The 12,013-nt window shown below is 44.1% G+C and overlaps 1 protein-coding gene across 2 annotated transcripts in view; it reads left to right on the forward strand.

The window, feature by feature from the left end:
• Positions 1-9,909, forward strand: part of COLEC10 (collectin subfamily member 10) — a 34,897-nt gene extending 24,988 nt beyond the window's left edge. Inside the window, exons 4-7 of one of the 2 annotated variants that reach the window (XM_019528096.1) lie at positions 4,870-4,923; positions 6,422-6,517; positions 8,483-8,870; positions 9,324-9,909. In XM_019528096.1, coding sequence (XP_019383641.1) covers positions 4,870-4,923; positions 6,422-6,517; positions 8,483-8,870; positions 9,324-9,384 — 599 coding nt within the window. In that variant the 3' untranslated portion in view covers positions 9,385-9,909. Of the gene's footprint in view, positions 1-4,869; positions 4,924-6,421; positions 6,518-8,482 lie in introns of both variants that reach the window. The other variant, XM_019528097.1, reaches the window with a different exon arrangement.
• The last annotated feature ends 2,104 nt before the right edge of the window (positions 9,910-12,013 follow it).

The raw sequence follows: 12,013 nt of genomic DNA on the forward strand, positions 1-12,013 counted from the left end.
TTCTGGCCACCCTGACTGTGAAGTAGTGCCTCCTGATATCTGGTCTAGATCTACCCTCTAACAACTTATGGCCGTTATTCCTTGTTGCTCCGGGAGGTGCTTGGGTAAACAGGGTCTCTCCCATTCCCCGCTGGTCCCCCCTGGTCCCCCCTGGTAAGTTTGTAGATGGCCACCAGGTCCCCTCTCAGCCTTCTCTTGTCAAAATGAACAGGTTCATTTCCCGTAGCCTCTTGTCATAGGGCCTGCCCTGCTCTGATGGTTGGATCATGTGAGTGGCCCTCCTCTGGACCCTCTGGATGCTGGCCACATCTGTCCTGAAGTGCAGTGCCTAGAACTGGACTCAGTACTCCAACTGTGGCCTGACCAGTGTTGCATAGAGGGGGAGGATCACCTCCTCGGACCTGCTTCTGTGGATGCATGACAAGGTGTGGTTGGCCTTACTGACTGCATCCTCATATTGGCGGCCCATGTTCATTTTGGAATTGATAATGACTCCAAGATCTATTTCTACCTCTGTGCTTTTGAGAAGGGAGTTCCCCAGCCTATAGATATGCCGCTGGTTCTTACTGCCCAAGTGCAGTACCCTGCACTTGTCAGTATTGAATCCCATCCTATTCTCATTCGTCCACCCCTGTAACCTGTCCAGGTCCAGCTATATCCTGTCCCTCCCTTCTAGCATGCCCACCTCGCGCCAAAACTTGGTGTCGTCAGTGAATTTGAACAGGGTGCTTTTCACCCCCTTGTCCAAGTTTCTAATAAAGAGATTAAACAGTGTGGGCCCAAGGACCACGTGCTGGGGGACCCCACTGCCCACATCCCTCCAGGTCGAATATGACCCGTCCACCATCACTGTCTGGGTGCGGCCCCTCAGGCAATTCCGATCCATCTGACCGTGTAGGCATCAATGCCACAGTCACCTAGATTTTTAATGAGAATGGGGTGGGAGACAGTGTCAAAGGCCTTCCTGAAGTCCAGAAAGACTACATCCACCGTGACACCTGTGTCCAATGATTATGTGACCTGATTGTAGAAGGCAATCAGGTTGGTCTGACGCAACCTGCCCCTAATAAACCCATGCTGGTTGCCCCTGAGCATCCTCCCCTGTGCCAGTCCTTCCCAGATGTGCTCCTGGATAATCATCTCAAAGAACTTCCCCAGGATCAAAGTAAGACTAATGGGCCTTAAGACTAATAAGTAAGATTAATGCCACAGAGTTGCAACTACCTTGATGTGCGGGTCATGGATAAGCTTCCTGAAAAAGATTAGGGGCGCAGACAAAAGTTCAGTTCCCCGCTGTAACTCAGAACACTTTTTAGGAAGCATTCTGAATTACAACAATCCCCTGGACCAAACAGAAGTTCACTTCTGGTTCCAGGGGAAGGGAAATCTAGCTGCTGGCTGGGAGGGTGCAGTTGTTTTTTCTTAGTAATGACCCCTCCTCCTTCCCAGCCTGTCCCTATTTCAAAATAGGAAGGGGAAAGGGACCAGAGGGAGCTTTTTCTAGGGAGTCCCCAGCCAGTCCCTTTCCCCCCTCCCATTCTGAAGTGACAGGCAGTGCAGACAGAAGTTACAGAAGATGCTGTTTTGAAACATCTTCATCTGACTCCTCATGCAATGAATGTTCAGATTTTCACCTGATCAGCCACTCTTGAAGCTGTCTGCAGCCGTGCACTTGTGTTTGGTCATGACTATAGGCTGCTTTTTGTGGCCAGATTGGGCAAAAATTGTCATTTCTGTCTGCACCCTAGATGTGACAGTGATTTCAAAAGTAATGTTCTGAGACCAAGTAATTAGACTGAGAGCCATTTGATTCCTTGCATATCAAGACTACAACAGCACATGCCCAGTCATTCTGAGGAGTAAATGGCTTAATAGCCTCAGAAAAGGCCTTCTGAAATAGCTTAGTAGAGGTCTATGGGAGAGAGAATATTCATTTGGCCACAAAAGTGCAGAAATTATAAACACAAACTTGCAAATTACTGTACAAATACATCAACCATTCACACACTGTTAAAGCGAATGTTCTTTGGTTTACAGCCCACTTAACCGGAAGAGAAAAAGAACAGCATTTAGAAGTATTACAATACAATGGAAATTTGATACAGCATATGACTGACTGATACACTTCGAGGTTTAATTTTGACTCTGACTTGTAACATAAGTAAAGTACAATTAATGTGTACTCAGTACTGGGTTACTGTGCAGATCCTATGCATTAGCACTGTTTGTATTTGGTATAAAATGAAAAACTCCTTGAACGATTATTTAAATAATGTGAAAGAAAAATGGACTTTGCAACTAAAAAAAAAAGAACTCCAAAGGGTCAACTGGGGATTTCCCTACCATACGGCAAATGACTGGTTAGACTAAAGTAAAGAAAGCCTATGCTTCTATGGCTGGGAATGAGAGAGGTGAAGTAGCCTTTTCAAGAACAGCCCTTGAAACGAATGGGAGTTGGCACCCCATTAGATAGGCACCTATCTAGATTTTTAGAGTCCTAAAGAGGAGTAAAAATCTGACTTCAGGCCTCTAAGTGTGACCTGTGTTAAGAATTCTGATTTTTGTATTTATATCTTATGGTCTGAATAGATTTCTTTCCCACCTAACACTGTATATATTATTTAAGGCTTCCAGATATCCAGAAACAGGGCAGGTCCTATGAGGATAGGCTACGGGATCTGAACCTGTTCAGCCTCCACAAGAGGAGGCTGAGAGGGGATCTGGTGGCTATCTATAAACTGGCCAAGGGAGACCAGCAGGCAATGGGAGAGTCCCTATTCCTTCCCCGAGCACTACCAGGAGTGACAAGGAACAATGGCCATAAGGTGACAAAGAGCAGATTCAGGCTAGATATCAGGAGGCGCTACTTCACAGTCAGGGCAGCTAGGATCTGGAACCAACTTCCAAGGGAAGTGGTGCTCGCTTCTACCCTGGGGGTCTTTAAGAGGAAGCTAGATAGACACCTTGCCGGGGTCGTTTGACCCCAGTACTCTTTCCTGCCTGTGGCAGGGGGTTGGACTTGATGATCTGCTCAGGTCCCTTCTGACCCTACCAATTATGAAACAAATGTCCTTCAGCTCCTTAGGACTGAGTTTTGACTAGCTATATAACTCTTGTAGAGTATACTGAATTATAATACTGAGAAGGAGTTTTTGGCAACCTAGGTTATAAATGGAAAAGGTCATTCTGCAAAATGGCAAGCTGGCTCTGCTGGCAAAGTATCTCAATATTTACAACCATATTTGCCAAAGCAGACATATCTTTAATACAGTTCCCTATTTCATTAAGGAACAGAAAAGCAATAGCTAACTATCTTTAGGAGAGTGACTATTCATTTGGGGGGAATCTCAACTTTTTAAGGGATTAGTTTGTGATACTTTTAAAAGGGCTGGCTTTGATGAACATCAATCCTTGGACAGTGCCCCTCTCCCTCCTGCCCCCTTATGACAGATCAAATTAGGTCCCCAAGAATTGTAGCACCCAAACTCACTGGTCACTTTTGAAAACCATGCTCAATGTCTATTAGCGCTTTTCCTCACATAAAAAAAAAAAAAATCAATGGGATTACTCTGAATTTGTGTTGGAGTAACCAAGAGTGTTTTTGCCACCCTATAATTTTAGCTTGTATTTAGATACATTAATATTTCTTGGTGTCCGATTCAAGGCCTTCCATCTTCTCTTCAGCTTTTATGTTACTGTACAAGAATATTAAAATGCTTAAAAATTTTTTCCAAAATGTTAGTCTCCATGTGAAATGAAATAACTAGTAAATTCCTTGCTTACATCTTGGGGGAAAAAAGAAAAATTATATGAAGGGTAAAAAAGATGTCAAAATCATAGTAGCATACAGACCACAAGGAAAACTGACTTTAGTTCAGAGATGAAACAAATTTTTAATTAACAGGGGAGAGAAGTAAATTCTCATGCAGTTTTCAGATTCAAATAAATATTGGCAAGTTTGAAAGAAAGCTATTCCCTCAAGTATTTATAGTACTCTATCCACTACGGAGGTACCTAATTTTTGGATCATTTTCAAAATAAGAGGAAAAAAAAAATCAAAAGAAAAAAAAAATTTAAAAAATAGCATGTTTCCATGGGTTTTATCTGAAGTGAAGTAAATTTAATCTCAGCTAGAGCTATTATTCGCCAGATGCATGCTCTGTGTAAACTCACTACTAAGTTCTATCCTGTGTCTTAAAACAACATGGTGTAGTCAAATACATAGTCAAGTATGGGCTCAACCTTGCAAGGCAGTGACAGAATTCAAGGCCTGCTAATATGATTGAAGTCATCTAGCATCTCACATTTATGTTGTATACAGATCAGTATGGGTGTATCTACACATGCATTAATGCATCTTTTCTAATGCACAGTAAATTTAGTACCTCCAGTGTTAGGTACTAACCAATTAGGCTGCACTAATGCACAGCAGTGCAGTTGCTTGATTTTTTAATGCTACCCAATGTGCAGTAGACTATTTTACTGCACATTAGCATAATGTTACGGTTTTTATGTGATGTTATAATGTGCAGTAAATAGTCTACTGTGCCTTAAAGCTCATATGTAGACATGCTCTGTGTAGCTCACATTTAGAGATAGTGGTAGCAGGCACTAGCCACCCAAAAGAAGCCAGAGCTACCAATGAGTCATCTATTAAAGTTTCTCTGCATTTTTTCCCCACCTAAGCTAGTCAGGGATTGTTTGATTTGGCACATCTGCTAGTACAACACACCAAGGACCTTCTATCAAAAACACACTGCTAATACATCACTAAATAGTTTTCAAACAGGCTTTTTTTTTTTTTTCAAACATGGTCTCCAGAGTTGGTTCTTTTCTGAGATCTGAAAATACATTTTCTGTTCTGTTCAGGTGAGAAAGGAGTCAAAGGTTTAACTGGGACATTTGGAAAAAAGGGGAAAGCAGGTACAGTATGTTTGTTACTACTAGAAGACCCAAGCTGCACCTTTCTGCTGAGGATGGTTGAATCTGCTACTGTGCTTAGTTTTACGAGCACCTTAAAATGCTGAGTTGCACAAGGCTTTTGAGAGTGTGGATGGATGAATATTATTATATGGATGATCAGTGGAATGGGAAGTGTATCTTAAAGGAGACTGAAAGAGCTAAACTTGTTTAGCCAACCAAATGAAGGCTGACAGGGGATAGGATTGCTCTTGATAAGAATGTCAGAGGAACAAGCACTAGGGAGGGAAAAAGAACTATAGAAGCTAAAAAAAAATGTTGCCACAAGAATAGATGGATGTAAGTTAGCCATGAAAAAACTATAGCCTAGAAATTAGACGGATTCTAACCATCAGAGGTATAAAGATCTTTTTTTCTGGAGTAGCAGGAGCAAGAAACACAATTACTCATAAAATGGAGCTTGTTCAGTTTATGGAAGGAACTGTCTGCAGTAGTAGGAAGCTGGACTCAGTGACCCAGAAGGTCCAATGTTCCTAAATACTTTTCATCCTTAAATCATGTTTCACTAGCCAGCCTTATTTTTTTAAATAGATTTCTTAAACTAGGCCACTGTGGTTCTTGTAAGACAGTAACCTCTACCCTCTTCTTTCGGAAAGGAATATGGGAATAAAGCAAACCACACAGCAACAAAGATGTTACGTTTTACCAGCCCAAACATCACTAATCCTTCAACAGTTTTGATATGTTGTTACTAATTTTAGATAATATTGATTACTTCTACTGCACCATAGCTTCATGGGGCCTTTTACTGACACAGTCATTGCCCTGAGGAGTTTCCAGTATATGGACTCTGTGACTTCTTCTGTGTCCCTCGATGGAGAAGAGCATCTGCCAGCAAAGGGGATCATTCCATTTTTGTAGCATGCTCATCTCTTTCCCTGACCTAATGGAAGTTTTCTGCTCCTTGAGGGCTTCAATCCCATGCCTGTGCTAAGACATAGCCAGCTCCTTTGGGGAAGCTGATAGTAATAGTGGACCCCACAAATGGGTTAACTTGCCCTGCTTTCATCTCTGCCACAAGTATTCTGGAAATAGCCATGATGTAGGAAGCCTTGCAGTAGGATACGGGAATGGATGGGAGGGGAAGAGATGTGGACAATTAAGTGTCCTACTTTGTAGATATGGAGAACAGAAAGAAAACCCTGACCATGGAAAAAATATTTTTCAAAACTAAGGATATTTAAAAGAGGGGAAAAATCTAAGCCAAAACACATATAAAAAGTTAATATGGGACTGTAACAAAGCACAAATGTGCTCCTATTGAGATAAACAGGCGTGTTGTCATAAGTGAAAGCAGCATCAGGGGTAAAAATGCTAACTTCCAGCAAATAATCAGTAGGTTTTCTAGAGGGCCTGAGTGTGGATTGGCAGGTCAAGAATTATTGAACCCCACACACCAGCCTTCTCAGCTGATGCATCCAATGTCCCTCTCTTGATTCAGGCACGGTCTGTGACTGTGGGAGGTACCGCAAAGTTGTTGGGCAACTGGATATTAACGTTGCTCGACTGAAGACATCCATGAAATTTGTAAAAAACGGTAAGCTCTGTCATCTGTTTTATACAGTTCATTTGGTTCCTGCCAGGTTTTATTGTTACTGTTCTGTCTTGGTGACACCTACAAAAAGAGGACCCTACTGTGCTACACACTGTAGAAACATGCGACAAAGAGAGACTGGGCATGTCTACACTGCCGTATGGTGACGCTGTTACAATGCCATGCTAAAAGGAAATACTAAAGCACAGGGCAGTACAGGCAGGTACTGTGCTGTGCATGCCACACATGGGTAGATTTTGTTGCTACATTGCCACAGTGGCACACTATAACCAGGGAGCGCAGCACTACGGTGACATGGCTGGCAATTACATGTAGACACATGACCGCTATACTGTGGTAGTGCACTGAACAGTGATGTAGTGTGTTGCTATGTCACCATAGCGCAACGTGTATATGCGCCCACTGTCTCAAAGAACTTACACAGACTACAGATGAGCAGTGGATTAAAGAAAAATCCGAAAAAACTAGATGCCGCACAAGGATAAACAATGAGTTGATAGCAGTCACCACAAACAGCACTAGCCGTGGCACAGCAACTGCGTGACCCCTAGGGAGTCTTTGTAATTAACGTAAAGATTAAGAAGTGAGTTGAGGTAAGACAATGAGGTGGCTTTGCAGACCTCTACCCAACCATAAGGGGCATCGTTTGAAAAAGCACAAAGTTGTCTGCTGTAATTTTAATTTCTTAAAAAAAAAAAATACATATTATATAATTAAAGGTTTTAGGTCATTCTCCACTTTCTCCCTAATGTATTCTCTTGCATCTCTGCAGCCAGTTGAAAGAGCACTATATCATATCCATTTTCACTATACAAGGAACAAATTTGTGCCAATCTGCTGCTCAGGGCATAAAGGTACAGGAGAACACAAAAAGCTTCCTACCCCTTCAATAGCCACATGCTACTGTAATCCCGGTGTTCCCCTGAGTGCAGGTATGGTACTTATTGCCACTGAGCCAGCCAACAGCCTAAAGGGGCTTCAGGCACAGTAGTGAGTGAGGAGTGAAGATCTTGGAGCTTCCCTTGGACCCTTCGAAACATGCAGTGAGGAACATGCTGCACCCACTGGAAAGGTACAACAACACCTGCTCCTTCATGGGAAAGGAGAGAAACTCAGTCATGTCCAATATATAGGACATAGCTGTATCCTACTTACTTGCCTCCACACCACAATGGAGTACCAGACAGCAATGTCCTACATCAGTTGTGAATGTGCCAAGTCCCAAAGCAGAGCCTCTCCACTACAAGGCAGTCCTGTGACAAGGTATTCAAGCCAGCTTTATAGGTGTGAGCTCTGGAACTGGGAGCAGCACGGCAGCTCAGCAGAGCGAATTACCTTGGAGGCAGTGTTATGGAACTGCAGCCCTACTGTTTCCAGCTCTGGAGCAAGCATGCGCAGGTAACTGCACAGCACTGCCTGGCACCATGCAGACATGTCCCAAGAGGCCTGCTTACCAGAGCTACTGAGCACCTAGAGCCCCTCTGTCGTTAGTGGATACTGAGCAGCTCTGAAAACCAGGCCAAATTTAAATGCTTAACTGAGTTTGAGAATTCTGGTCTCTAGTTACACAGGGAGGACTCTAATATTGTTAACAGCCTAACAGGTTCTTTTCCTGGAGCACCACCCTGAAATCTATATGAAATCAGGGTTTGAAGGTCTCTGCTGAGTTGTGCATTTTTGTTCATCCATCTAAGACCTGACCTGACAACTTCTGCTTCAGAAAAGGCCCAAAACCAAACTATCAAGGGGGGTAGTCAGAACTGGGGATTCAGCAGTCTTTCTTATTAACATCATTCTCCATTTCACCCCTCACTATTGCAATAAACTCAACTCTAAGACTCCCTTTTCCCAGCTCTATTTGATTATTTCCTGTCATCACGCTTTTTAAAAGGGGAGAGACTTGCAGAAAGACCATTGAAAAAAAATGTTTGTTTTTTCTTCCTATAGTAATTGCAGGAATCAGGGAAACAGATGAGAAATTCTATTACATCGTGAAGGAAGAGAAGAGCTACAGGGAAGCACTGACCCACTGCAGGATCAGAGGGGGAATGCTGGCTATGCCAAGAGATGACGCAACCAATGCAGTCATAGCAGACTATATCTCCAAGAGCGGCCTTTTCCGAGTGTTCATAGGGGTGAACGATATGGAGAAGGAAGGACACTTTGTGTATGCGGACAACACCCCACTGCAAAACTACAGCAACTGGAAGGAAGGGGAGCCAAGGGACACGTCTGGGCACGAGGACTGTGTGGAGATGCTCAGCACTGGGGAATGGAATGACTCCGAGTGTCACCTCACTATCTACTTCATCTGTGAATTCCTCAAGAAGAGGAAGTAAGAGCCTTTGCCAGGCAACCTCTGTATATAAAATAACCCTTCCTTATTTACCCACTATAGATGGATCTCTGTGCAGGGCAAAGAGTGTAAATCAGGAGTAACTACAATGAAATCAAGGGAGTTACACTGGGGCATGTGGAATCAGAACTGGGCCTGCAGCAGGCATCTGGTTTTGCCACACAGCAAGAAATTTTTGGTTGGGATTTAGAGATCTTGGGCTGAATTAGGAGCAACTTCAATGGATGGAGCTGCAGCATGCCAATCATGGACAATAGTTGGTATAACGAGTAATCAAAACACTTCAGACTCCACTGGGGGTAGGGACTTGGATTGTATTTGTGAGGGGGGCACAGCAACAATACTTCAGGGGCTGCATCTATGCCACAACAGTTCAATACTTTCTGCAACTTTAGACGATACAGAATAACTTGACATCTCTTTTCTTAAAAGCTGCCAAACCCCCCTCCTGTGCTACTCCCCGGTGACTAGAAGTTATTCTGTGGTTACATAAAGCTCCATCTACCCCCGGTCCTTTGTGCCAAGCTGAGAACTCCTGAATGCAATGGTGTGCAGCCTCTCTTCAAGCTCTGCCGTGGTGGAATTTGGCAAGGGAAAGATCACATCTAACAGGAAGAAATGTAAACAGAAACATATGGAGGAAAGGAGGCTGTAAACAGGCGCATTGCAACATTATTTGTACCCATATATACATTGTTGAATTAGCTACTGATTCTAGGAGCAAAAGATTCACCCATCTATCTGCTTCACCGATAGTCAATGACATTAAATTCTCTACTGCCAATATGATCTCACATGCCTTTTTGCAGAAACATAATTAACAGTCTGGTAGCAGCTGTTACACGGTGAGGGCTCAGGGGCAGAAGCTACGGGGCATCTCCTCATGTGGTTCCACTGACTGTCAGGATGACTTATATTTTCCTTGCTGCCCTTGTTCATGTATGCTTTCCTGTCAATCCCTGGCTATCTACTATTCCAGTATTCTACTTTAGCATGTGCTTAAAAGGCCAGATTTTGATACCCTTGGTAATGCCTTGCTTCCTCCATCCTGCTGAGTCTATCCCATGCAGGGAAGCCTGTCAAGACCATCTGGATATCGGGCAGATTTTCACTCAAGGTCCAATACAAAGCAAAGGACAGAACATGAGCTACTAGAGGCCTGGTGACCCAGGCACTCCTCACAATCAGCCTCTCCCCTGACTCTACCTTGTTCCAGGGATAACAACTCCTGGTGTAGTCCAGCAGAAAATTAACTACTACCTGCTCTCTCACACTAGCTTGGCTATCCTGAGCAAGGAACGTATGGCTCTGCTCATGTCTATTGCTCTCCTACCAGCTCTGGGGGAAAATGAGCAAGTAACATAGCTCAGGGCTGTCCAACCGGTGGCCTGTGGGCTGTGTGCAGGCCATGAGCAGCTAACATGTGGCCTGCAGACTGTGATGGCTGCCTCTCCTACTGCCATGTGGTGGAGTCAGGGCCCAGTGGTCTTGTGTAGCATGCACAGCTGAGGGACCATGTGACACTACTGTAGCTCAGACAGTGCGGGGTATCTGAGAGAGTTTGGGTGCTGAACACAGATGCTCCATACAGCCCTTGACACTCCAAAGTTGAACAGCCCTGGCCTAGCTTAATAGTGTGACATGACAAGATGCATAGAGGCATACTTCCTTGCACATACCTACAGCCAGTCACAGTCTAGCCCTTGGGATCAATGGTAAATCAGAGAAAAATCAGAGAGGCAAAGCTCATTTCTTAAGAAAGTTGTCTCTGTACAAGCCAAAGGCTAGCATCTCACATGTTTGATGGAATTTTACTTGGTGGTATATGCTGGCATTGTAGTACCCCTGAAGTTCAGTCTAACCCATCAGCAGGAGCACAGACAGCTTGATTTTATCCCTTTGCTTCTTGCCCAACACTTGCAGCCCCTTCTCTGCTAGGTAAGCAACAGGATGCTGGAGCTGCCATACTCACTGGCTCTCCTGTTGGGCCTGGGAGAGTAGCTCTTTAACATGGAGTGGAAGCTCATGAACAGAGCACCACAGTATCTTGGCATACTTCCAGCTATTGTCAAAGACATCTGATTTATGCCATCTGGGTTTAATGACTGGGACTGTTCGTACCTATGCCAGAAAAGGAGGCATGCCCCATGCTGTCACCAAGTTATTTTCTTGATGCAGAGGGCTGGGGGAAAGCAGGGAAGAAAATGATTTGGAGGATAGAACTGCAATGCTTGCAAGACTGGGCTTTGTACAGCAGTTTGCTGTGCTGCTCTCAAACACAGCAATCAGTAATATCTGTCAAAATGGGAACTCCAAGGAAAACACTGGAAAGATACAACAACTGCTCTCTGGTTAGCAATAAATTAAAACAATCCAGTAACCCATGCTCAAAACCTTTGGGAGAAAAAAGAAACAATAGAAGAGTTGCTTTGTGGGTCTCTGCGCACTTTGAGGAAGGAAGCATCATTTGCTGGTATTGCTTTCTACCTCTCCAAATATTGTCAAATCCATCATTCTCCTCTTCTCCAAAAGCTGCAACCTTTTCTTTTCTCTGAGAAGGGAAACATGACTGTGGAGGCAGGCTGTTCTATATCACATTCTGATTAAGGCTCTGGGGCTATATCCCAGACTTGGGCACTGCCACCCAGTGGAGGAGTTCTCAATCCCATGGACTGCAGGGATCCAGGAGATCTACTGCGTGGGGAGCTCTAGGCAGCTAAGAGCAGGAACCACAGAAGGCAGCAAGTTGAACAGGCAGCTGCCTAAGCTGGCTACTAGGATACCTGGAGAAGTGGATTCTCAGCTGTTAGCATTCTCCTACATTTCTCATGGAAAAAACCCCCACAAACAAACCAGAAAGTGAATCCCTACTCAATTGCACCCAGTAGCCCAACGGTTTGAGCACTCACCTGGGCAGTAGGAGGCCCATTTTCAAATCCAAATCTGCCTGATTTGGTGCAGGACCTCAAGCTTGATTCTCCCACAGCTGAGGCAAGTGTTTTAGCTATGAGGCTATAGGACATAAATGCTCATACCAGGCAGCCCCTCTCTAGTACCCTCTCCCCAACAAAAATGACATACCTGGCTATGATGTAGAAGAAACAAGCTCCAGGGACACTTGG

This window comes from Gavialis gangeticus, unplaced genomic scaffold (genome assembly GCF_001723915.1).
Source record: "Gavialis gangeticus isolate Ggan-Ray unplaced genomic scaffold, GavGan_comp1, whole genome shotgun sequence".
In the NCBI taxonomy this organism is placed as follows: Eukaryota; Metazoa; Chordata; order Crocodylia; family Gavialidae; genus Gavialis; species Gavialis gangeticus.